This window comes from Bombus terrestris, chromosome 14 (assembly GCF_910591885.1).
Source record: "Bombus terrestris chromosome 14, iyBomTerr1.2, whole genome shotgun sequence".
NCBI lineage: Eukaryota > Metazoa > Arthropoda > Insecta > Hymenoptera > Apidae > Bombus > Bombus terrestris.
The window spans coordinates 7,267,828-7,295,572 of record NC_063282.1 but is presented as its reverse complement, the minus strand read 5'-3'; the positions used below and the strand labels follow the sequence as shown (position 1 = coordinate 7,295,572).

Here is a 27,745-nt window from a genome sequence, read left to right as displayed (position 1 = left end):
TCAAATTTCAATACAAAATATAGGATATATTTTTACTATATTATTTTTCACATGACTTTGATTTAAAAAATGAATTGAAAAATTTGATTGATATTTGTGAGAAACGATATGTGTTAACGAAGTAGTGTTGAATTTGATTCATGATGTATTTTCGAGTGACGCCGCAGCCATGATTGTTTAGTTTCGGGGGATGAAAAGTGAATGCGAGCTACCGATTTGAATGAAACGCGTGTGACCACAACACATACCGACTTATTTCTGTATTTAATAAGTGTGTCTGTTAATTAAGAGATATGGTAAGCGGTATCATAAGTTGAAACATGAGTTAAGCATTTATTCACGCGGGATAGTTTTCGCGGGAATTTTCAGGCGTTACAATTGTTGGGTGCCGCCGCTTCCGCGGCATAACATTACACTTTCAAACTTTCGATCGATTTATGTCCGATATACAGTACCATCGAGTAAGATGAGCATCGTGCACGGTTTATCATGTAATAAGAATTTCATTTCACATCTCGCCGATTATTCGGTTGTGCACACAAATTTACACTATTTCTATGAAGATACTAGAAAATGTAACCAAGTATCACACTGCATATAAATCGATATATACTTCTAAGTGTGCATATATGTGTATTTGTATGCGCGTGTATGTGTGCGTGCGTGCGTAGTGTGACGCTTACACGAGTATATGTATACGTATATAGAACCACTATAAGAAACCGTGGATCAGGAACGCCCCTTTTTTACGATATGATCGAATTTCTTTCCCGCGCAATTTCTAAAACTCGATCGGACATTAATAATTGATAGCTTTTTGATCTTTTGATCTTTTAATCTTTCTTTGTATGAACTGATTTTTCTTTTTAGATTACAATTTAGATTTTATTATTTCTTTAAAAAAATTTTGTTCTTCATGAAATTTTATTTTTAGTTCGAACCACTGTTTTTCATACACCTCAGTCTAATCTGGGAGAGATAAATTATTTATGTAAAAAGTTAAGAAATATGTATCTCGGATGTTGTAAATGTATAATTTTGTTGAAAATACCCATTGAATTTAAATAGAATTTTTTATGTCAGTTGTTACAATGAAACTTGTATTTAAAATAGTTGTTAAGAAAATGTATTTTGATTAATTGCTTGAAAACAAAAAAGAAAAATGAAATATCATTAAAATATATAAAAATAAATTTTGTTTTATATTTAAATTTATTTGCTACAATAGGGTATTATTAGATCATTCTTTATAAAAAAATGTATCTACAAAAGAAATGGATATATATATATATATAGATATAATAATATTAATAAATAAATCTCTAATAATTTCTATAAGTATACATTATATTATGCGTATATATTTATTTACCCTCCTTCTGTTGATTAACAAGAAATTGATTCATGCTACTTATTGATTTTGATTAATATAACAGTTGTATAATTTTAATATTTTTAAATAGTACAATAATATTCTATGATTACATGTTGTTTTAGGCCATTTAGATACTTCTCTGAAATGTGGTTACGAAGTGAGCATGTTAGTAGAAGACTACGTGGTCGTTTAAACGTAAGTTGTGTATCCAGAACTAAAACATCTCATCATCGGGTACAAGTTAGCAGCTTACGAAAACTTCCATCTGTAAATAATAATAATTATCGCATTAATACACCAAACAAATGTGGTAGACTGACACGATGGAAACATAGATGTACTCATTTCTTAAAAGAGGTATGCATTAGTATCTATTTTTCCTTTGACCTTAACTTCTCACATCTGTTGTATCTTTTTGTGTTGCTATCTAAAACATTGATATTCAATTATGATATTTCAAACTACATTATTATTATTAGCTTATGTAAATGATCTTTGCAGGTCATTTATTAAAACAAACTTCACTATTCCTTAAAAAGAAATACTTTCTAACTAATCAGCGGTTAATGAGTGACTGACTAACTCTCAAGGATGTTATGCACTTAGATTTCTTAGAACTACAATCGAAGTCATTTGGTTAATGTAAAGACTTCACTTCAGTTTTGTTAAAAAGATTATTATCTTCGTAGGCTTGTAAAGAAAATGTTTTACGTTTCGTAAAATCTACACCTAATAGACGAGAGAGAGGGCCTCGTAGAAGAAAATGCATAAAACGATCAATGGTTACTTCAACTCCTTTACACCGATCTTCTACAAAAGATGCAGTTATTGTAAGTTATTTTAAACTAGTTTGTTTTTGAATAACTAATAGTAAAAAATATAAATTGTTTAGCCAGAAAAATGTGCAACAGTATCAAAAGTTTCTGAAGAATCTAAGGAAAACTGGAATACAACTAGTTTATCTTTGTACTCATCTATATTAAACTCAGACTCATATTGTTCTTCCATAACCAGTGTAAATGACAACAAATCTTCAGTTCCGAGTGTATCACCACTATCAAATCTAATGCCTCCTGCATCTATAGGTTCCAATTCAAACCTTTCATATGTATTGGATGATGAAGAAAGCAAAAATATTGGTATGCATATTTACAAATATAGTCTATAATAATTTATTTGGCTTTGTGTAACACATATGCAACTAATACATTCCTTTTGTTACAGATACTAGTTCACTGTATTATTCCGCACATTGCACACAAACAGAAGCATCTGAAGAATGCTATAGATTAATGCATTCTACATCCATGTATGGAACTCGTTCTTATTCATCAGAAAAGTATTTTCCAAATGGAAAGTACACATTTAGCAATAATAATGCGAACAATAGTAATTCATCAAAAACTCAATGTTCTGTTGACACCCATTTATCAAAATATGAATCAAACTTTACTACTACAAAGTATGGTACTACAACCATGTATAGTCTAAGCCATCATCATTCGCCAGATACAAACGGGAATGTTACTGAAAAATATGATTCCGATGATATTGAAAACGATTACCATGATGTTGAATATATGGAAGTTGGAAGTGAAGAAATAGTAGAAAGTTGTGATATGGAAAATATGGTTACTCATGTTCAAGAAGATTGGGAACCATTTGATCCTTATGTCTTCATTAAACACTTACCACCTTTGACTCCAGCGATGAGAGCCAGGTGTCCTGCTCTTCCTCTTAAAACACGCAGTAGTCCAGAATTTAGTCTCGTATTAGATTTGGTACGAATATTTTGAATTATCATTAAAAAATGCATAATAAAAATTAATATAGTAACAAAATAATTCTTTAATAAAATCTAAAAATATTACAGAAAATGAACGAAGGGATATAAAAAAATTTTTTTTTTATACAGGATGAAACATTAGTTCACTGTAGCTTGCAAGAACTTTCGGATGCAGCATTCCGCTTTCCAGTCGTCTTTCAGGATGTAACATACACGGTGTTCGTCAGAACAAGACCCTATTTTCGCGAATTTTTAGAACATGTCTCTTCATTGTATGAAGTGATCCTTTTTACTGCAAGTAAACGAGTTTATGCAAACAAATTAATGAATCTATTGGATCCAACACGAAAATTGATTAAGTATCGTCTGTTCAGAGAACACTGTGTTTGCGTAAATGGAAATTATATCAAAGATCTATCTATACTCGGTAGAGATTTATCTAAAACTGTTATTATCGATAATAGCCCACAAGCATTTGGATACCAAGTAAGAATATGGCTTTGTCATATTTAAAATATTGAAAAAAAAGAATAGTTATATATTTTCTGATTTTAATAACATATTTCTTTAACAGTTAGAAAATGGTATTCCCATAGAAAGTTGGTTTGCTGATCGTTCAGATAATGAATTAATGAAATTGTTACCTTTCTTAGAAAATTTAGTAAATTGGGTAAGTATTTAATAAAGTTTATGTTTGGTGATTTGCAACAAATATTGATAATAGAATAAACGTTAATTAACATTTTAGGGTGGAGATGTTAGACCACGTATTAGAGAACAATTTCGACTCTTCAGTTTTTTACCACCAGATTAATTCATTTCATAAACACAAGATTAACATTTCAAAAGCTGCTAGCCTATATAGGTACGTACATGTATAGTATATCTTACGGATATATTCAGCAGATAAATGTAAGATATCATACAAAGCGTGCAATAATACACGCCAAAAGAAAATTCTATAATTTGCAATAATGTTTTGTTAATAATATTCGATACGTAATCGTTGAAATTATTAAAAACCAAAATATAGTTATATCGATAAAAGTTGAGATAATTCTTGCGCTATGATTTTTATAAAATTTCAAAAAGAGGTAATTTATTATTTAAACATAATAAATTTTGTACTTATTTGTAAGGAACTTAAATCAATCTTGTTAAAAAGATTAGTATAAAAAATACATTTGAAAAATTAACATCTTAACATAATATTGTTAAGAAATATCACAACATAGTAGTTACTAGAATCTATATTTATCAAATATTTGGGCAGGTACCAATCAATAAATAAATAATGAAACTCTCTCTTTATGAATTACATAAAGACAAATCAAGATTTGATACCAGTGACTGCCAGGGCTTATGTGTTATTGTGAGAAAATTTCATAAATAATATTCTAATCTAAATTATTAAAAAATGAGGTTATACACTTGTTATTAAATTGCTCTAGTATATACATTATAGCAAATTATAGATATCTCTCAATTTAAATATTCTTCATATTCTTAGTTGTGGAGAAAATGAATAAAATGTAATTAAACAAAATATATATAAAATATGCATAATGTTAAGTTGAGAGATGTCAAACTAATTAAATACTAGATATTACAATTTTATTTAAGAAATTAAGATCGATCGCATTCGAGTTTTCTTTTTCTTCTTTTTTGGAAGTGATACAATTTACTTCATGAAGTTAATCATATTATTCATTGTATGCAGAAATATGCAAAGCATTCAATATATTTATCCAATTATAAAGTAAGTTAAACAAAAATCTAATATCATCTATGAGATGAAATTATTGCAATAGTTAATTCAATTATTTGTTCCAAGAGATAGTAAGTTCATTGAATAGAAACAAAATATACTGATAGGATAAACATAAATGAATAAAACACAAACTTCCATTTTCGAATAACTTCCGTTATCGCTAGTTTTTATTTCTGAGCATAGTCCACACATAGCAGAAGTCGTACCTATTAACAAAGTAAAAAAGAAAAAGAAAGAAAATAGGAATATTAAACTTATACTTTCAGAATAAAGCTATTTTTTACATTAATCAAAATTATAATTAACAACTTCAGACTTATTATGTTTGACTAAATATTTTCGCACAAGCAATTCTGTTTTTAGTTACATAAAATGATATTCTATAAATTTTAAACATACGACAAATAATTATTATTGTTTACAGTTGTCATTTTGCAAATAATTATTGTTAAATTTGTAATATTTTTTTGCTATATAGCTATATATATATACAATTAGTCTTCTGGAAAGATGTAATGTCTTCTATTTAAGTTTAGTTATAAATAAATATGATCTCAATCTGATTATTTTTAATCAATATATTGAAAGTATGAATGTTTAAACTTTTCAGTTGAGCACTGCAAGTATAAATCAGTGTAGATTACTAGTTCTTTAAGTGCATACATATATACATATATTCATAATTTTTTAATTACGAGTACATGTTGATGTGTATGTATCTGTATAAACGTGCGTGAGACAATTATATCGCTATATCCTGCTATATCTAATAGAATTAAAGAATTGCGTGTAATTCATAACCAGAAATTTATATCGAAACGTCACAATTTAGTAAAACTGTAAACATGTTACATCTTGTAGTGTTTACTATACTTCAAGATTGTATGCGCATTTCACATCACGAATTTACAGATGTGTAATATCAATCTTTATTATAAAAGATGTAAAACTTCGACTGTCCTGTATTGGATACATTTTTTTGCTTCTTCTATTAATTTTTTGAGTTCCTTTGAAGCATAAAATAATGATTAGATCATTATCTAACGAGCCTCAGTCGAGGTAATTATTATAATTTTCTACGAATCACATCGTGCAATATTGGAAATGACTTCACTAATTTAATTTTATCATTGTAAATCGCTGTATGTATTTTTCTTTTTTTATGTAATATCTTTTTATAATTTCAATGAATAACAAATTGCGAACTGCTTATATTTTTCTTTAGAATAATCAAATTGTATTCTCATACATATTATCATAGTAGTTTTTACATAGTATTTGTTATTGAAAGATACTATTAAGAAATAAAAATAATAACAGTAGGGAGGAAAATACATGCTTGTTATGTATGAAGAAAGTCTTTATATTATTTATTCTTTTATTTATCACTAAAAAATGAATATATTCAGATATAAATTGTTGCAATAAGAAGATAAACAGTGTTTATTTAACGATATTCCTATATGTGAAAACATTGAGCTGTAAACAATATTTTGAAAGAAATCAAAAAATTTACATTCTCTCTATTAAGTATACAAATTTTAATAAAAAATTTGAAGGTGAATATAATTAGTATTTACTGTAACTAAACGCTGGAGACAAGAAATATGTAATAGACATATTTTAATATTTATACGAGATAATTCATAATTGCGTAATTAGTATTAAATATTCATCTTCCAATTCAATTAAAAATATAAGAAAATAATAATTTGAACATTATTCCAATAACTTACATTTAATTTAGCTCTTATTATACATCATTATATTATTTTACATATGATATCTAAGAATGTTTTACAATTTCACACAGAAAAGTATGCTATAATGAACTGACTAGACAAGAAGTAGAGTTTTATTATAACGTGTAAAAGATATCTATGTAATACAGATGTACATTGAAAACAATGCACATTAGTAATGATATAAATACTTTTTACACATAAGTATAAATTAGTTCATGTAGCTAATAAAAACTTTCAATTAAAACAAAATTAAAACAAAATGTGAATAAGTTATTTAAAATGCACACAAAATAACAAATATTATTAGTTAAATATATGCAATTTTTATGATAAAAAGATACTTATTGTCAATTAACACATATATAGTTATACTTAATATCAGAATGGTTGTTATTGTACATAATTCTCTTCAATGATTTAAGTTAAAAATAAATGCTGACAAAAAATACATTGAAAACCATTGTCATTGGAGAAATAAACAATGATTTAACATTATCGTTTCTAACAATATCTGACAAATATTTTTGTAAAACGCCTAATTTACGGATACCTTTTATCGGTTATGCATTCCTGTCGTTTTCCAAGAACATATATTTAGAAATCTCCAAAGTTGTATTACTTAATTCTCGCCTCCAACATTTTGTTACTTTATTTCACCCGTATCGCTTGAGGAGAAAAAATGCTGAAAAATGTCACGTGCAATATTATATATTTAGAATAATACATTCAACGATACTTCATATTCAACGCTAATATAATTTTCATATTTAATAGCTATAACAACTATCAATACTTTTCTTTATTTTCTATACAGTTTACTATCTCTTACTAGTTCTCGGACTCGGGCTTGAGATACATTGAACATTTGTTTATTTACTGTAACTTGTATCATATTTATGACATACAATATATGTGCCTTGTACATTATATAACATAATACCTTAATAAAATTATTTAAAACAGTTCACAATTAATTCACAGTTTGTATATCATTTTGAATAGTGTAAGGGATTTATCTTTCTTTAGACAGTTGTTTACAAGATACTACATAATCTTGGCTTTACTTTTTTACTTTGATCTTTATCAAGAGTGCGTGCATAGCACAAGAACTTCATATCAGTACTATCAGAGTACATAATTTCGACGTATCTAGAGCCCGAGGGAAATTCCCCCTAATCTTCCGAACGCTGGAAATACCTAGTTTCAATGCGTTTGCAGAGATGCACTAGCAGTGGATAGCTCTGGACAATATTTGCAAGTTTGTTACCAGGTAGCGGTGTTGTGACTATTGTAAAAATATGTCCAAAGACTAGGGCATCCAATTCATTAGGTGTCCTAAATATAATTAAATAAAAATATTGTCAAATATAAATTTCATGTATTTAAACTATGGCAACAAATGCACTGTTACAAGGATTCAGGGATTTAAAAGGAGAATTTCGAAAGAATCTTCTGAAAGTGGTGGTAATGCTTCAATTGATTCAGAATAATTCCATAGAGTTTCTTTGGAAGAAGATGCACAGATTTCAAAATCATAAACAGGAGGTTCAAGCAAACAGTTATTCAGGTAATTTCGTCCAATTCTTGATGCATGTTCAAGAAGTTTAGGAAAATCTTGTATAGCTGCAGCAATCTCTTGAACAGTAGGTGGGAGAGAAGGAGTGATTGAAGACAGGGAATATATGTGACCACATACAAGAGCATCTACTTCAGTAGGTCTTTTCAAAAATCAAAACATCAGTAATAATAAACAAAAAGCACAGTACATTTTCGTCAATGAAAAAATTTCAAATGGATATAAGAGATATTTGTTATGTTTAATTTTAATTAACAAAAAGAAATAAAGTATTTATAGCAATCTAAATTAATAACTTATACTTACTTCTCTCCAGAAAAATAATCACTACCCTCCAATCTTTCAGACAATGCTGTACAGCAATTTTGAACCTCCTTACATACTTCTTCTATAGTTTTATTATACCAGCCAAGTACATTGAGTTTCTTTATCACTTCCTTTCTTTTTTGCCAATTTAAAAAGTGATTTAATGGCCATGGATATACACTTCCATGTCTTACTTTAGTTACTTCATTCAAAGTTGATTCATCAACCCAACAGATATATAGCTCAGCATTTACAAAAACATTATTCACTAATGACATATAAGCCCTCATGTCTGCTTTGCAAGTTGCAGATAAATGGTCTGATAAACTTCTGCCTTTATTTCCTATGAATGATACGATATTGTCAAATTCAGATATTAAAAATGCCCCACATTTAATAAATGGTACGCGGCCAGATGGGGACATATATTCTGCATTGCTTCTTGGTTCTATTTGAAAATCAAGGCCACACATTTTAAGGAAAGCTTGTACGGCTAAACAATTTGCATTGTCAGGTAATAATATTTGTTCAACTTCATATGGTTGATACAAAGTAATTGGCTGAGGCCATGGCTCTTGTGCTAAAGAAAAGAGTATTAATTAGGATTTCTAAACAATAATACTAAGGTTTTGCATAACTATGAGACAAACAAATGATGAAACTAAAAAAAGCTTTACAAAAGAAATATAGTATCTTTTATGTGAAAATTTAGCCATTATTTAAAGGCGCATAAAAAAGAAGTGAATAAATAAGGTAAATTTGAGAGACAAGGTTAAGTTTCATGACAGCCAGAACTTAAACGCGAAGAATGTATTGAAATAAAGTTTTAATAGTTACCTTCCAATTCTAGAGTGATAGAATCTGCTAACAAGGGACAAGGCATTTTATCTGGTAAGTGTAACACTAATAACAACGTGGAATTTAATTACTTTGCCCTACTCTGAGCTACATCAAATGACAAAACAAGGAAAATCGGCGAAGGCAATATCGATTCTTTTTCATAATAAAAATTAATGCAGTAAAATAGTTATAATATTATATTATATTCTTCCTAAAGTAATTACATTATAATTAAATAGCCATTAAATAAAGTATATGTATTAAATATTTATGTAATTATGTTATATGTTTACCTTAATGCTTATTACTTTTTAATTGAGTTATATTACATACATAATTAATTGTTGTACACTATATGTTTATTAATAATGTTACATAATGGTAAAAACAAATAATCGTAAATCCATAATAATAATTATAATTACATATAAACAAATAAGATTGACTAATTTCTAACATAGTTCAAAACGAAAATGTATATAGTATTAAATATATATAGATAAGTGATATTTAATTAATTGAAATACTACTACTTGTAAATGTATACATATATTTAAAATAAAATATTCCTAATTTCTTTAAATGAGAACTAAACAATTTATATCAGAGATAATTCTATACAAGTATATATAGTAAATTAAATATATCATAAAAAATTCATTAATAACATAATGGAAAGAGAATATTAGAATTGTACTTTTTTAGCTGTGTCAAATCAATTACGATAATTTCTTGAAAAAGAATTGATTTGAAATTGTGAACACTACAAATATTCCCGCGTCGGAAGCGATTCGTGATTGCGCGAAAGTACATGCGCGATAAACAGCAGTCTCTTTCTCTTTTAAACGCAGCAAGATGTCGAAGAGAGGTAAGTTGTTTTTCCAAATCCAACGAAAATTCAACGAAATCCATCAAAGTATTAGCTATTAACTCAAAAAGAAATAAACAAATATCAAACAAATGCTTGTAATATACAGGTGGAAAAATAATTTTTCGCTAATAGTAATAGAACTTGGATAAATCGATGATTGTATTGGAGAAAAATATTGTGTTAGACATGCACATCAACAGCAAGGACTAATATGGAATTATTATTTTTTAAGGACGTGGTGGTTCTGCCGGAGCAAAATTTAGGATATCACTGGGCTTACCAGTTGGCGCAGTCATAAATTGTGCCGATAATACTGGTAAGTGTTTGGAAAATGCTATAAAAATAAAACTTAACCTAAAAAAACTGGCTATGTTCTGAACAAAAGCAACACATGATTAACGGTCGTCACTCGCATTTCTTGATTATTTCTTATAGATTTAATTTTACCTTGAATATAATAAACGATTAATTTAGTAATACTAAAGCTCTTTATTATAATAGTTTAGTAAACAAATTTCTGAAATTTTACTTAAAATGAACATTATCAAATATCATTATATGAATAAATATTAGTAGTTAAATTGCTTATTGAAGCAAAAAAGTATTATTAAAGTTATTATTTAACACCATTAAGAGAAGTGTGTTAAATTGAAATAATTATAAATTGAGAAGGCCAACAAATCTATGAAATATGAATTATCCATTTATGCAATTTAACAATTTCAACCAATATATCGTGTACCTTTGCTATTTGATTAAATTGAAGTTTTTCCACAAAAGTCTCTGAATTTTATAAGATTGAATTTGTAATATAAAGGTTTTTTTTTATAGGTGCCAAAAATTTGTATGTCATCGCAGTTCAAGGTATTAAAGGCAGGCTAAATCGTTTACCAGCTGCAGGATCAGGTGATATGATAGTTGCTACTGTCAAAAAGGGAAAACCTGAACTTAGGAAAAAAGGTAATTGGAACCATTTTCTAATTCAGTATTCTTCTGAAAGAATATATACATTAGTATTTCTATTATTTTTATTATTCATTTAATGTTAAAGTAGTAACTCTTTTGTATAGAAAGAACTTCTCAAAATTAATTATATAGAATTCTTGTCCTTTATTATTTAATTATTAATTAATTTATACAATTATCAAGAGATACAAATACAGTCATTTTATACTTTTTTTGCGATGATTAAGAGAAAGTATATAATTTGTATGATTAAATAGGGACAAGTAACAATATTGATAACGTTTTTAAATTGCTTTTTTGTAGTTATGCCTGCAGTCATAATACGGCAACGAAAACCATTTAGGAGGAAAGACGGAGTTTTTATATATTTTGAAGACAATGCAGGGGTCATTGTCAATAACAAGGGAGAAATGAAAGGGTCAGCTATCACAGGACCCGTCGCAAAAGAATGTGCAGATTTGTGGCCAAGGATAGCATCCAACGCCAGCAGTATAGCGTAAACATTCTGTAAAAATTTATTGCCCTTAATAAAGTAAATTTGAGCATTTTCTTGTCATATTGTGTTGTGCTGTATACAAACGTGTTATACACCCGGTAACGAAGCACTTGCACTGTACATTTGCCTTGGAGAACTGATAACAATTTTTGAATCAATTACAGTACCGTTTTTATTTGCTAAAAGTGTAAGAATATTGTTAATAAATAATACGTACATACATATTACGTTATATAAATACGAACATTACCTTGAATTTGCTGAAAGTAACTTGTTTTCTCTTTTTGAAATTTTACGGAAATTTTCGAACTAAGATAGATATTAAAATCACAACTGCTGGGCTTCCATGTATATCAGCAAATCTTCTAATAGATTGAGTTTTTCATCAGGAGCATTTTAACACTCTCTAGCAACATGCATTAAATTAACCTAAGAAACACAAGATTTATAAATGCAACATTATAATATAAAAAATAATACTGCTATTAAATAATTCATAATTTTAAAACATACACAGATTAACTTACCTGAGCATTATTCAATTCTTTCATAACCCGATTATTTTCTCTTAAGACATCACAAACTACAATAAATTCTGCTTCCCTATAACCACCAAAAAATTTTTCTCTAATTACTTGGGTTGCAGCCATGGCAGACCTTCCTTTTGGTACCTATAATAATCATAAGAAATATTTTATATTTTCAAATATATTTAACTATAGTATTATATAATACATTTCAGTAATGTAGTATCGTGGACAAAAGGCCTAAGATATCTGCCGAATCGTAAACAATGTCGCGAGAGCCGCGGCATCGTCGGGTACATCAATGTGTCGTCGGTCCTTTTTAAGTGGATAGTTTCGTGGAAAGGGCCCGCGTGACCCTGGCCACGGGCGTTTCGGGACACGTGTCTCGAACGGCGGGAAAAGACAAAGAGACGTTAAAGTCAGTGTTAGTTGAGAAGCCGGAGAAGACGGATGCAAAAGGTGTGCAGAGTGTGACTTGAGAAGCGAGAGCGAGCGAGTGTAGAAGCCGAAGAGTGTGAATCGGGAAGTCGGAAGCCGCGTGTGAGAATAGGACGTACAACAACATTGTAATCATTTCGTTGCTTCGAATATTATTTATCAAATCAAAACATCATTACTTGTCCTTTCCTCTAAGACCCATTAAGATACTACAGTAATATAAAATTATAAGATTTAATACTAACATGACAATTTTCTATATCCCAAAATACACCAATGGGTGGAAGATACGTTGGTAAAGATGAAAAATTAACTGGATTATCATGATGTGAGAAACGATGATATTTATAGTGACTTAATAATGGAGAAACAGATGCTGCATTTTCAACTGTAACACTATTATTGCTACTATTTAGGTCACATAATGATTGAGATATGCTCCTTTCTATTAGCCTTTCATTTAGACCTGTCTTATTTTGGTCATTTGTACAAAGTGCATAGTAATCTGCATTACCTTGGTCTGCCATGTGGTTTAAAGAATGTCATGTAACATTCCAATACAAAATCTACGATCAAAATAATGCGTATAATAAATATATATTCAATGGGAATAAATAGAAGCAATATTTTATTAATATATAATTACGTGTGATAGGGAAATAAAGCCTAATAATGGCAAAAGAATGAAGAGAGAATGAATATTAACAAAATTTATAAATATCACTACTATATTTTGTGTTGTTAATAATGTATTAGTATTATTATTATGAACATCATCAAATAATATTAAAAAATTGTACAGATAATATTCAATATATGATATAATATACAAAAAATCGTATGTTACCTAAAACATTAATCCATCACATAGTTTAAAAAATTGTTGTCGGCTTGTACGGACATACAAGACGTGGCCAAACGTAAGATAAACGAAATTTCTTAAAAAGTTCTAGAAAAACTACAAAACAATCGGCAAATTAAAATCACAAACGACACATATATCGTATCGACTCTTGAATAAAATTAGTACCACAAACAGGAAGCAAACATCGATCAAAGTAACATTCAACTATCCAATTCGCTACCTCTCCCGCTTCTTACGCAGTGCACAATGCATGCTGCAAGCTCAGATAGTAACTTTACGTTTTTAAGTCACTAACTGAATTTGTCTAACAAACTTCTGCCTTTATTTCCTATGAATGATACGATATTGTGAAATTCAGATATTAAAAATGACCCACATTTAATAAATGCTACGCGGCCAGATGGGGCATATAGTCTGCATTGCTTCTTGATTCTATTTGAAAATCAAGGCCACACATTTTAAGGAAAGCTTGTACGGCTAAACAATTTGCATCATCAGGTAATAATATTTGTTCAACTTCATATGGTCAGTTTGCTGGTGAGTGGCGAAGCGTGCAGACGTGTGTCTAGTGCCCTGTGTAGTTCACAAAACAACACGTGACACCCATCTGTCGAAAGCGAATCTAACAAACCTAGCTAAGTGTTCGCACAGCTTCTCGACTAGTTTTTTCATATTGAATTAACTAGATCAACGATGGCCCAATCATTCCAAACGGGCTCTACGGAGCTCAGTCACAACAACGCCGCTCTTCCTCACCCGTGGCAAAGGGGCATTACAACCCTCTTTGCAAACGACCCGCACACGAAAAAACGCAAGCTGGAAGCTATCAGGACTAATGTGAGCAAAAGACAAACCAACCCACCAGCTAGCTAAGTGACCACCCACAACAGGTTCGCGATACTGGAGGTTGATGATGCTATGGACACAACCGTAGCGGTAAATACACAACATACACAAAAAAAACCCCTCCCCCGCCAATCTTCATTGACGATGTCATTGACATTCAATCAATGACAAAAACAATCCAAAAAGAAATCAGCAAGGAGGAATATAAATTGAAAATCAGCAACAACAGTGTAAAAATCCTGCCGACCAACCCAGACGCCTACAGAAAATTAACGAAGTTGTTAAAAACCCTGAATGCCAACTTCCACACTTACCAGCTCAAGCAAGAAAGACCATTTCTTGTGGTGCTACGCAACATCCACCACTCAGCCGATCTAGACGAACTAAAGTTCGAACTGTTAAAGCACGGCCACGAAGTAACTAACATTAGCAACATAAGACATAGAATCACAAAAAACCCACTATCGCTATTTTTCATAGATATAAAACAAAAAAAAAGTAACAAAGAAATCTACAACGTCAACCGGCTGATGAACTGTACAGTTAAGATCGAACCACCTCTTGTAAAGAAAGAGATAGTACAATGCAAAAGGTGCCAAAGGTACGGCCACACGCAGAAATACTGCAACCATAATTTCGTGCGTAAAATGTGCAGGTAGTCACCCCACTGACCAATGCACTAAATCCCCAGAAACCCCCGCGAAGTGCATCCACTGTCAAGGAGAGCATCCTGCGAATTACAAAGGATGCTTAGCCTATAAAACACTACACAATAATAAGTACCCAAAACTCAGATCCAAGGAGATAACCAAACAAGAACCTAGACCCCAAAAATTCACCACACCATCAATGTCCTATGCCCAGGCAGCACAAGGAAACATAAACAACTCGAAAACCCACAGTGGACACTCAGAGAATAGTGTTCCCACCCCACAAAACACAGACAACTTCACCAGACTCGAAAAACTAATCGAGAAACAAACAGAGCAAATTAACAACTTGCTTTCACTACTTATACTCTTCATGGATAAATTAATACGCACAGAAGCAAAAAAAAAACCAATGCGTATATCTCTGTGGAACGCCAACGGTCTAGCTCAGCACAAATTTGAACTATTCTTAAAACAACAGCAAATCGACGTAATGCTCATATCTGAAATCCACTTCACCAACAAAAAATACCTCAAAATACACGGCTACAACTTCTACCATACCCAACACCCCAGTGGAAAGGCATACGGCGGCACCGGAATCATCATCAAATCCAGCATTAAGCATTACGAGCTTTCATCATTCCAGAAAGATTACCTTCAAGCCACAAGCGTAGCAATAGAAGACTGCCATGGTACAATCATCACCTCAGCAGTATACTGCCCTCCCAGACGCTCGATTGCTAAAAAGAACTTCGACAGCTTCTTTGACGCTCTAGGCAATAGATTCATAGCTGGAGGAGACTATAACGCCAAACATACCCAATGGGGCAGCAGACTTGTCACAGCAAGAGGCAAAAACCTCTTGAAAAGCATAACCACCAACAATCTCAACTATCTCACCACATATGAACCCACATACTGGCCCACTGACACTAATAATTCACTATGACACTATCCCCGATTTACTCGACTTCTTCATAACCAAAAATATCTCGCCTAGATATGTCCAAATCAACTCCTCGGCTGAACTCTCTTCCGACCACTCCCCCGTAATAGCAATAGTCGGTTCAGCAATAATCGAGAACCCACCTAATGGCCTTATTCACAACCAACTCACCAACTGGCAGCTCTTTAGAGAAGTGTTTAATCACTCAACCTCTGCCTCAATCTCACTAAAAATAAAGGAAGATATCGAAACAGCCACAGAATACTTAAACACGAGCATAATAATCGCTATCCGCTCCTCAACACCTACTAAGACTTCTATCAGCAAACACGAATATCCCCATTACATATTAAACAAAATCACAGAAAAACGAAGACTAAGAAGAGTATGGCAAACCCATAGAACATCGGACGACAAACGCAAACTAAACAACGCAACCAGGAAGTTAACCAAAATCATTAAAAAATACAAAAATGATTTCCAGGAAACTCACGCTCCAATTCGCTGTCCGCAAGGCGGATGGGCACGAAGCCCTATAGAAAAAGCCAACCTGTTCGCCAACTACCTATCCATCGTTTTTAAACCTCATTCCTCCAATACCGCTCCGGAAATAACAATACCTGCATTCTCCCTTCCAAATGTCTCCTTTAAACCTTTCACTTCTCTAGAGGTTACTGAATTAATCTATCGTCTCTACCCCGGGAAAGTACCGGGACATGATCAAATAAGTAATAAAGCAATTAAGGAACTACCCGTAAAAGGGATTGCACTCATTTCTTCAATCTTCAACGCACTTCTTCGCCTTGAATACTATCCCAAAACCTGGAGAACGTCACAAATTACGCTCATCCCAAAATCCGGAAAACCAATACACGAAACTAGCTCCTATCGCCAATTAGTTTTTTACCCACTTTATCAAAACTATTCGAAAAGTTGCTAACGAATCGACTCCTTCCACTCCTAGAGGATCTGAAAATTCTGCCAGATCATCAATTCGGTTTTCGGAAGCAGCATTCCACAATAGAGCAAATCCACCGAATAACATACAATATCAGCCAAACCCTCGAAAAGAAAAAATACTGCTCAGCGATATTCCTTGATATTCAACAGGCATTCGACAAAGTATGGCATGAAGGGCTTCTTTACAAACTTAAAAAAGTCCTACCACACACTTACTACTCCACCCTAAAGTCTTACCTAACCAAAAGGCAATTCATGGTTATATACGTAGACGTCATTACCGCAACTTTCCCAATAGAAGCGGGCATACCCCAAGGCAGTGTTCTCGGACCCCTTCTGTTCTCCATCTACACTGCCGATTTACCAATATCGACAGAAATAACCATAGCAACATTTGCCGACGACACAGCGCTATTAGCATCCCACGCCAACCCGATAATAGCCTCATCCACTCTCCAGCGAGGTCTCGACTCAATGGAAAAGTGGTTCCATAAATGGGGCTTCAAAATTAATGAAAAAAAGTCAACACATGTAACCTTCACGCTGCGAAAACAAACCTGCCCACAGGTCTCCATTAACAATATAACGGTTCCTAACAAGGACACAGTCAGATATCTGGACATGACTCTGGACATGTTGGACATTAAGTTGGAAACAACATATCGTAGAAAAATCTAAACAACTCAGGGACAAACTCAAAGAATTTTATTGGCTCATTGGCTGTCGCTCCAACCTAAGCACGCAGAACAAAATTACGCTCTATAAGACCGTAATAAAACCTGTCTGGACCTACGGAATCCAACTATGGGGAACAGCAAGTAATTCCAACATTGAAATACTCCAACGCTTTCAATCGAAAACGCTAAGATCCCTAATAAATGCACCCTGGTATGTTACCAACGAAACAGTCCACCGCGACCTCAAGATACCCATAGTCAAAGATGAAATATACAACTCCAGAAGCAAATATAACGCAAGAGTCAACAACCACCACAACCCATTAGTCACCCAACTACTTGACACGACGGACCAGATCCGCAGACTAAAAAGAAAATACCCTTTAGATTAAATCCTTAGATCCTACTAGAACCAACAATATAAAACTATTATAAGCCATGTCATTGTATCACGCCAAATGAAGTTACTGAAAATTCTCAACGAGAATTGATTGTTAAAGACTTCTCTAAAGAGCTGCCAGTTGGTGAGTTGGTTGTGAATAAGGCCATTAGGTGGGTTCTCGATTATTGCTAAACCGACTGTTGCTATTACGGGGGAGTGGTCGGAAGAGAGTTCAGCCGAGGAGTTGATTTGGACATATCTAGGCGAGATATTTTTGGTTATGAAGAAGTCGAGTAAATCGGGGATAGTGTCATAGTGAATTATTAGTGTCAGTGGGCCAGTATGTGGGTTCATATGTGGTGAGATAGTTGAGATTGTTGGTGGTTATGCTTTTCAAGAGGTTTTTGCCTCTTGCTGTGACAAGTCTGCTGCCCCATTGGGTATGTTTGGCGTTATAGTCTCCTCCAGCTATGAATCTATTGCCTAGAGCGTCAAAGAAGCTGTCGAAGTTCTTTTTAGCAATCGAGTGTCTGGGAGGGCAGTATACTGCTGAGGTGATGATTGTACCATGGCAGTCTTCTATTGCTACGCTTGTGGCTTGAAGGTAGTCTTTCTGAAATGATGAAAGCTCGTAATGCTTAATGCTGGATTTGATGATGATTCCGGTACCGCCGTATGCTTTTCCACTGGGGTGTTGGGTATGGTAGAAGTTGTAGCCGTGTATTTTGAGGTAGTTTTTGTTGGTGAAGTGGGTTTCAGATATGAGCATTACGTCGATTTGCTGTTGTTTTCAGAAGAGTTCAAATTTGTGCTGAGCTAGACCGTCACCAGCAAACTGACTAGCAAACTCGCAGCCAGAACTTAAACGCGAAGAATGTATTGAAAAAAGTTTTAATAGTTACCTTCCAATTCTAGAGTGATAGAATCTGCTAACAGGGGACAAGGCATTTTATCTGGTAAGTGTAATACTAATAACAACGTGGAATTTAATTACTTTGCCCTACTCTGAGCTACATCAAATGACAAAACAAGGAAAATCGGCGAAGGCAATATCGATTCTTTTTCATAATAAAAATTAATGCAGTAAAATAGTTATAATATAATATTATATTCTTCTTAAAGTAATTACATCATAATTAAATAGCCATTAAATAAAGTATATGTATTAAATATTTATGTAATTATGTTATATGTTTACCTTAATGCTTATTACTTTTTAATTGAGTTATATTACATACATAATTAATTGTTGTACACTATATGTTTATTAATAATGTTACATAATGGTAAAAACAAATAATCGTAAATCCATAATAATAATTATAATTACATATAAACAAATAAGATTGACTAATTTCTAACATAGTTCAAAACGAAAATGTATATAGTATTAAATATATATAGATAAGTGATATTTAATTAATTGAAATACTACTACTTGTAAATGTATACATATATTTAAAATAAAATATTCCTAATTTCTTTAAATGAGAACTAAACAATTTATATCAGAGATAATTCTATACAAGTATATATAGTAAATTAAATATATCATAAAAAATTCATTAATAACATAATGGAAAGAGAATATTAGAATTGTACTTTTTTAGCTGTGTCAAATCAATTACGATAATTTCTTGAAAAAGAATTGATTTGAAATTGTGAACACTACAAATATTCCCGCGTCGGAAGCGATTCGTGATTGCGCGAAAGTACATGCGCGATAAACAGCAGTCCCTTTCTCTTTTAAACGCAGCAAGATGTCGAAGAGAGGTAAGTTGTTTTTTCAAATCCAACGAAAATCCAATGAAATCCATCAAAGTATTAGCTATTAACTCAAAAAGAAATAAACAAATATCAAACAAATGCTTGTAATATACAGGTGGAAAAATAATTTTTCGCTAATGGTAACAGAACTTGGATAAATCGATGATTGTATTGGAGAAAAATATTGCGTTAGACATGCACATCAACAGTAAGGACTAATATGGAATTATTATTTTTTAAGGACGTGGTGGTTCTGCCGGAGCAAAATTTAGGATATCACTGGGCTTACCAGTTGGCGCAGTCATAAATTGTGCCGATAATACTGGTAAGTGTTTGGAAAATGCTATAAAAATAAAACTTAACCTAAAAAAACTGGCTATGTTCTGAACAAAAGCAACACATGATTAACGGTCGTCACTCGCATTTCTTGATTATTTCTTATAGATTTAATTTTACCTTGAATATAATAAACGATTAATTTAGTAATACTAAAGCTCTTTATTATAATAGTTTAGTAAACAAATTTCTGAAATTTTACTTAAAATGAACATTATCAAATATCATTATATGAATAAATATTAGTAGTTAAATTGCTTATTGAAGCAAAAAAGTATTATTAAAGTTATTATTTAACACCATTAAGAGAAGTGTGTTAAATTGAAATAATTATAAATTGAGAAGGCCAACAAATCTATGAAATATGAATTATCCATTTATGCAATTTAACAATTTCAACCAATATATCGTGTACCTTTGCTATTTGATTAAATTGAAGTTTTTCCACAAAAGTCTCTGAATTTTATAAGATTGAATTTGTAATATAAAGGTTTTTTTTTATAGGTGCCAAAAATTTGTATGTCATCGCAGTTCAAGGTATTAAAGGCAGGCTAAATCGTTTACCAGCTGCAGGATCAGGTGATATGATAGTTGCTACTGTCAAAAAGGGAAAACCTGAACTTAGGAAAAAAGGTAATTGGAACCATTTTCTAATTCAGTATTCTTCTGAAAGAATATATACATTAGTATTTCTATTATTTTTATTATTCATTTAATGTTAAAGTAGTAACTCTTTTGTATAGAAAGAACTTCTCAAAATTAATTATATAGAATTCTTGTCCTTTATTATTTAATTATTAATTAATTTATACAATTATCAAGAGATACAAATACAGTCATTTTATACTTTTTTTGCGATGATTAAGAGAAAGTATATAATTTGTATGATTAAATAGGGACAAGTAACAATATTGATAACGTTTTTAAATTGCTTTTTTGTAGTTATGCCTGCAGTCATAATACGGCAACGAAAACCATTTAGGAGGAAAGACGGAGTTTTTATATATTTTGAAGACAATGCAGGGGTCATTGTCAATAACAAGGGAGAAATGAAAGGGTCAGCTATCACAGGACCCGTCGCAAAAGAATGTGCAGATTTGTGGCCAAGGATAGCATCCAACGCCAGCAGTATAGCGTAAACATTCTGTAAAAATTTATTGCCCTTAATAAAGTAAATTTGAGCATTTTCTTGTCATATTGTGTTGTGCTGTATACAAACGTGTTATACACCCGGTAACGAAGCACTTGCACTGTACATTTGCCTTGGAGAACTGATAACAATTTTTGAATCAATTACAGTACCGTTTTTATTTGCTAAAAGTGTAAGAATATTGTTAATAAATAATACGTACATACATATTACGTTATATAAATACGAACATTACCTTGAATTTGCTGAAAGTAACTTGTTTTTTCTTTTTGAAATTTTACGGAAATTTTCGAACTAAGATAGATATTAAAATCACAACTGCTGGGCTTCCATGTATATCAGCAAATTTTCTAATAGATTGAGTTTTTCATCAGGAGCATTTTAACACTCTCTAGCAACATGCATTAAATTAACCTGAGAAACACAAGATTTATAAATGCAACATTATAATATAAAAATAATACTGCTATTAAATAATTCATAATTTTAAAACATACACAGATTAACTTACCTGAGCATTATTCAATTTGCGATTAGTTCCATTTGATTCCATCATATTCACTTTTATCGCTGCAGGATGAAACTTTGCGGACTACCACCACATATATGCGTTCTGTGTAAGGCATCAATTTGACTGAGAATATATGCGTTCAGCGAAAGCAATTAATACAACCAAGAGACTCATATGTATCATTTTATTTATCTTGTGGAGAATCTGTGCATATATGTATCTAGAATTTGACATCTATAAACGAAAAGCGTATCTACGCAGAAATGTGCGCATCTTAACACGTTGACTGCCACGCGTGTTTTTAAAGAAATCTCCGTCAGGCCACGCGTGCAGCAATACTAAGCGTTCTCTGCTAGGTGCTCCCATCGATATTTTAATAATGCAAGTCGCTCATGTGGTGGTTTCAAGAATGATCTTTTGTTTCGTTTGTTCGCAACATTAAAACCACTGTTGTTGAATATAATGAAGAAAAGTATAGATTATTCCGACCAAATGGTTTTTTATGCCACCACAATTAGAAAAAGAATCAAATGGTACAGAAAACTTGGCATTCAACTCCTTCTGGGAATTTCTGTTGTAAACGCTTTGACGGTTTACAAAATTACAACAAGGAAGAATATAAATATTAGAATATTTAGATAATTATTAGTTGCAAGATTATTAGAGTTGTCTGAATATACAAAAAATCCTTGTCTTCGACGGAGTCAGCATAATATCGCCGTTCGGAAAAATGATTGCGGAAGAAGCATTAGACGCGCGTGCAAACTATGTTATGCAAATAAAAGACGTCGAATGGACCGAACAAAGGCACAAAAGAATTGGAAGAAAATAACAACTTATTGTTCAAATTGTCCCGACCAACCTCAGTTATGTATGGAATGCTTTAAAGTTTTACATTCTAAATAATTTTTTAATAAATCATTTTCGTATTACTTTTATAACAATTCAACAGTTTTATTATTATGGAATATCTTTTCAAATACCTACGACAATCCTTCGTAAGTAGTGAAATAAGCGACACGGGAATATGGGTTACGTGGCCTAACCAGGAATGCTTTGCTGACACCTGAATACGGGTGTCATGGCAGTCAACGTGTTAAATGACTACCGTGCCAGCAGTTCGGCCTCACGGTACGATTGACTTTGAATCTTTTCGTCCGAAAAGGGTTAAAATTCTTACGATCTGCTAACGCTGGAATTGATGTCTTCGATGGTTTATATTACGTAAATGACTTAGATCTCCACTCAAGTAAATAATTTAATACCGAATATATCAAAATTTTTATAATAGAATGAATTGTATTTGTATTCTTTTGCATTAAAGTTAGCTTTTTACAAATGTACCACAATTTCATAATCCTATATACAAATACAATTATATGCAATTAATTTAATACAAAAAAATTAAATAATACGTAACACAAGATATACATTATATGTATAAAAAAATATTTTGTACATTTGGTTATCACTCTTTTCAAAAATTCTAAAAGTATTTTGAAAAGAAAATATGATTTTTCAATTACAATGAAATTAAAAGTCGGTGAGAAATTTCTCATATAATTTTTTATTTTCCCATTGCGTACAGATTTGAGTATGTAACGTGCTCCATTAAGCACTTGTAGCTGATGGTGCTGAGGTAGTAGCTTGTGCCTGTTCCTCACGAATACGGTCTTTTTTAAGTTGACCCATAAACGAAGCCTTATCAGCAGCAGTTTGGAAACGACCATGTCCAAATTTGGAGCTGGTATCGATGAATTTAAGATTGATCTTTTCCAACGCTGAACGTTTAGTGTGTACCAGTAAAGACTATAAAGAAATACATGTTTGTATTATAATTATATCAATTTGATATAAGATAATTATAATTCAGGTTACATATCAGTCCTATCATTAAATATCACTTTAATTTCATAAAAGTAAACTTGGCTCTATGAATTTCATCACGAAAATATTAATAAAATTACTAAAAAGAACCGGTCATAGTGTATTACCTTGCGCAATGTTATCACACGCTTTTTTGGTCCCATACAACAACCTTTTATCATAATGAAGTCATTATTCACTTCACCATAGTGAGGGAAACCTCCCATAGGAGTGATAGTTTTTTCAGTAAGATCGTATTCTGTAGATGCGTTGTTCTTCACGATCTGAAAGATATTAAAAATTTATTCAAGTTTTTCATGACAGACAATAGAAATTTATAATAAATTAATATACATTACATGTTACTTGCTTTGGAGATCTAAAGTATCATGATCGACGGCTTTAGATACTATGACTACAAGTTATTCATGTACGCCTCTTATAAAGTTACCTTCGTAGAAAAAGAAAATAACATAGGGAAGAGGCACTATTCATCATAAAAAGTAGACACGTACCTTGCCATCCTTAGTGTGAATTCCTTGTCCAATTCTGTAGATTTTCTTGTTCATTTCTGTACGATGATGGTAACCCTTTTGACCAGCACGGGCAACAGTGAAAGAGACACGGCTTGGATGCCATGCTCCAATACAAGCAACTTTTCTTAGACCTTTGTGAGTCTTACGTGGCAACTTTTTTGTATGCCAACGTGATGTAACACCTGCACAGATTGTACATACATACGTATATTACATGCTATGTTCAACAAGAAGCTTCAAAAGAATAGAAGCGTAGCTTTTAGTATTAGAAGGATAACTTTTAGTATTAGTAAGGACTTCAGTAGGAAGGCAGCATGAAATATCTTCAAAACAATCAGATAAATCTTATCATGCTTTGTCATCATTTAGTCCATGTTCTTTAAACTACATATATAATTTTTAACCCTTAGCAGAATACCGCCAGATATATACGTTCTGTGTAAACCATCAATTTGGTCGAGGAACTCATATGCGTTTGGCAAAGACAACTGATGGAACCGAACGATTCATGTGTCCCACGTAAACGCGTCGCTATGGTTAAAAAATTGATATCTCATATATGCGTATATATAAAAGACTCATAGATATGTCAATTTATTTATCCTGTGGAGAATCTGTGCATGTACATGTTTAGAATTTGACATTTATGAACGAAAAGTGAATCTAAGTAGAAAGGTGCACTAGCAATTTTAAATGACTATCGCGGCAGCAGTTCGGTTCCCACGGTACGGTTAACTTCCAACCGTCCCGTCCACAAAAGGTTAAAAATCACATAGAGAAATGAACTATATTAGACATACCTTTGTATCCTTTTCCTTTCGTGACGCCAATCACATCTATCATTTCGTCTGGAGCAAAGACGTTATTGACAGGAACTGGTTTTTCTAAATGTTCACGAGCCCATTGAACTTTGTCTTCAATAGTTCCACCATTTAGTTGAATTTCCATTATATGGGCTTTCTTTTGACGTTGCCTCAACAATTTCATCTATAATTAATAACGATTTTAATAAATAGTATGTAAATGAAGATTTTACAATATATTATAAATAAACAATACATTTTATATAATAGAATTACCTGTGTGTGAGCAACAATTCGCACGACTTTGCAGTACTTAATAATCTTTGCAAAGTCACTTTCAATAGATTTACGGCCAAGATCATCTTGCCATTTCTTGGAAGCCTTTGTAAATGCCTTCTTTTTGCTCTTATACCTACACAAAAGTAACTATAATGGCTGTATTTTTGCTAACAAGTTAGGGGTAACCGCATCTGTAACGTGCTAGCCTCATCATAATGAGCGGAGACTATACACACTTTGGATCAACCTTATCAAAAGATTTTTTCCATTTCAAGGTTAAATCCAAATAAATGCTCTCATCGAAATGAGCGGAGAGCTGATTTCAGATTGATTTTAATATGCTCCATAACACTATGTAATAGATATTTAATATATGTTAACATAAAAGCATTACCAGTTTTTATAAAATCTTCTACGACAATCTTCCGACAAATGTTCCGCCCATACTGTAGTCAGGGCACGTAATCCATGTGGAGTTTCAATATACCCAACAACACCAACTACAATCATAGGTGGTGCTTCTAAAATGGTAACTGCTTCCACAATTTCTTTCTTATTTACCTCTAAATAAAGAAAGCAAAATATAAAATTAGATGTGTATTCATACAGGTACCATAAAAAGTTATTGTGATATAATAGAACTGTGCCAGGCATGGTTTGTCTCAATGATCATCACCCAATGGGTTCCAAAGAGGTTATGGAATATGCCGTGCCTCCCTGCTCTCTGCATTCGCAGGGCATAGAGTTGTTTTCCGACACTGCGGTTCAGACCATACTGCACAATATCAAGCAGCTCTTTTACCGCAACCAAAGTTGACCAACACATTTCTGCATTTATCAAACTAAGGTCATAGTGTCGGGCATGCAGTACTGTTTTACTAGTTGACTGTAGAGCAAAATTAGATTTAATTGGACATAGAGCAAGAAAAACCAAATATCTAATTGAAGATACTAGCATTTACAGTCGAAAAAAAACAAAATTAATTAAAATTGGATATCTCAGGCATGAATATTGAAAAAAATATACATAAAGCCAGATTTCCATTGCATAAAGGCATTTTTAAGACTTCATAAAGACAAGCGATTTCTTCTCACATGCTGCTGCAGTTCTTTTTTAAGGTTTATGGTTATATATGAAATAATCATGTATATTTTTATATAAATATACATGATTATTTACATGATAAATATACATGATAAATATACATGTGTAACATATACAAAGCACGTGTAATATTTCTATTAATATGCTTGTTTGTACTTTTTTACGTAATCCTGTAGACTATTGAAACACGCGACAAAATTTTGTCTCTATGTGCAACAAAATGGTGGAAATAGCGATCGCTTCTTAGTATAACAAATTCCCAACCAATTTACTAACAGGGGTAGTAGATATTATGTACAGTTCTAATCTATTGTATTTAAAGAAACAAATAAATTATATTAGAAAAATATTACTTACTTGATCCAGGACGATCAGCTTCCCTGACTACGTGAGTCATACCAGCTTTGTAACCAACAAAAGCCGTTAAATGTACAGGTTTGCTCGGATCATCTTTGGGGAAAGCCTTAACTTTACCACGATGACGTTGAGATCTTTTTTTGGGATAGAATCCCATAGATCCATGGCGGGGTGCACTAAATTTTCTGTGCGACTAAAAATGTCATATTTTTCATGTTAATTGAGCAATACATATAAATAAAAATAAAAATACAATTAATTTATACATCAGACCGCCCTAGAGTTTATCCTCAAAATTTTTCAGCTTAATAACCATAAACATTTAAAAAATGTGATCATCATGAAACGTGATTAAAGTGAAACACGTGGCCGCTGTATGAGTAGCTTACTCTGATTACTTTATAAAACATTTTAACTAACTTTTATTACGAAAAATGTAACAATGCCACTGTTAAGATATTTTATGATAAAATAATTGTTTCTCACATTAATGTAAAACACAATGCTCAAATCTACTTATCTTTTACGAAGGATAATAACGTACAAACTTACCATCTCGACTGCAACGATGAAAATGGAAGAGTCACTTCCTAAAATTTTAGTTTTATACTTCTAGGACAAATAAGCTGTACCAACATTTTCACTAGAAAGGTAACTAGATGTGGAAATGTTTAAAAACTAGAAATATCAAATAATTTATTTACCTGTTTTAAATTAGCAGATTTGAAATATTCTTTTTATGATGTTTTATGATATTTTTTTATCAAATTTCTTTATGTATATAGTAAGATTTTTTGTAAAAAAAGAAGAAACACTCAAGTATGATGTTATTACACGGTTAAATTTAGGATTTATTTGAAATACGTTTTATTTAAAAAATATGATAATATAACAAATTAATTGGAGGAAATAGGTAAGATTAATATTGCATATCGTTTAAAAATATCAAATTATTAGAAGATATTATATGTAATTAATGATCACTAGATAATACATATATAGCCATGTA

General features: G+C 31.7%; 5 protein-coding genes, 1 long non-coding RNA gene and 1 other non-coding gene across 11 annotated transcripts; 3 read left to right on the top strand and 4 right to left on the bottom strand.

Moving 5' to 3' along the window:
• Positions 1-39: 39 nt before the first annotated feature.
• LOC105666482 (CTD small phosphatase-like protein 2) lies at positions 40-7,342 on the top strand. Of its 2 annotated transcripts, XM_048411837.1 has the most exons (8): positions 40-296; positions 1,498-1,732; positions 2,065-2,205; positions 2,268-2,514; positions 2,600-3,156; positions 3,291-3,647; positions 3,736-3,831; positions 3,910-7,342. In XM_048411837.1, exons 2-8 carry the CDS (start codon positions 1,520-1,522, stop codon positions 3,973-3,975), a joined length of 1,677 nt encoding a protein of 558 aa, XP_048267794.1. In that variant the 5' UTR covers positions 40-296; positions 1,498-1,519; the 3' UTR covers positions 3,976-7,342. The 2 variants fall into 2 exon arrangements, with proteins under 2 accessions (XP_048267794.1, XP_048267795.1); XM_048411838.1 differs by lacking the exon at positions 40-296 and having other exon boundaries at positions 1,592-1,732; positions 1,877-2,205.
• On the bottom strand, positions 7,254-9,596 carry LOC100643298 (metaxin-2). Its single transcript, XM_012316424.3, has 4 exons — positions 9,397-9,596; positions 8,560-9,139; positions 7,875-8,012; positions 7,254-7,359 (listed from the first exon to the last, which is right to left on the bottom strand). Exons 1-4 carry the CDS (start codon positions 9,440-9,442, stop codon positions 7,326-7,328), a joined length of 798 nt encoding a protein of 265 aa, XP_012171814.1. The 5' UTR covers positions 9,443-9,596; the 3' UTR covers positions 7,254-7,325.
• Positions 9,597-10,137: 541 nt separating this feature from the next.
• On the top strand, positions 10,138-11,792 carry LOC125386279 (60S ribosomal protein L23). The gene is made up of 4 exons (XM_048411839.1): positions 10,138-10,267; positions 10,503-10,586; positions 11,102-11,230; positions 11,540-11,792. Exons 1-4 carry the CDS (start codon positions 10,255-10,257, stop codon positions 11,734-11,736), a joined length of 423 nt encoding a protein of 140 aa, XP_048267796.1. The 5' UTR covers positions 10,138-10,254; the 3' UTR covers positions 11,737-11,792.
• Positions 11,357-13,826, bottom strand: LOC105666483. 4 transcript variants are annotated; one of them, XR_007226280.1, is made up of 6 exons: positions 13,728-13,826; positions 13,545-13,655; positions 12,943-13,263; positions 12,260-12,403; positions 11,983-12,161; positions 11,357-11,911 (listed from the first exon to the last, which is right to left on the bottom strand). It is a non-coding gene; the product is annotated as an uncharacterized LOC105666483 (long non-coding RNA). The 4 variants fall into 4 exon arrangements; XR_007226281.1 differs by having other exon boundaries at positions 11,357-11,741; positions 11,817-11,911; positions 13,545-13,782; XR_007226283.1 differs by lacking the exons at positions 12,943-13,263; positions 13,545-13,655; positions 13,728-13,826 and adding an exon at positions 12,468-12,524.
• Positions 13,827-19,700: 5,874 nt separating this feature from the next.
• On the top strand, positions 19,701-21,324 carry LOC100643421 (60S ribosomal protein L23). The gene is made up of 4 exons (XM_003400707.4): positions 19,701-19,799; positions 20,035-20,118; positions 20,634-20,762; positions 21,072-21,324. The coding sequence occupies exons 1-4, from the start codon at positions 19,787-19,789 to the stop codon at positions 21,266-21,268; spliced, it is 423 nt and encodes a 140-aa protein (XP_003400755.1). The 5' UTR covers positions 19,701-19,786; the 3' UTR covers positions 21,269-21,324.
• Positions 21,325-21,509: 185 nt separating this feature from the next.
• Positions 21,510-27,407, bottom strand: LOC100646559 (60S ribosomal protein L3). Its single transcript, XM_003400646.4, has 9 exons — positions 27,289-27,407; positions 26,737-26,929; positions 25,669-25,837; positions 25,272-25,407; positions 24,993-25,179; positions 24,172-24,374; positions 23,785-23,940; positions 21,791-23,599; positions 21,510-21,693 (listed from the first exon to the last, which is right to left on the bottom strand). The coding sequence occupies exons 1-8, from the start codon at positions 27,289-27,291 to the stop codon at positions 23,402-23,404; spliced, it is 1,245 nt and encodes a 414-aa protein (XP_003400694.1). The 5' UTR covers positions 27,292-27,407; the 3' UTR covers positions 21,510-21,693; positions 21,791-23,401.
• LOC125386361 lies at positions 27,000-27,078 on the bottom strand. The gene has a single exon (XR_007226418.1). It is a non-coding gene; the product is annotated as a small nucleolar RNA U43 (small nucleolar RNA).
• Positions 27,408-27,745: the final 338 nt, after the last annotated feature.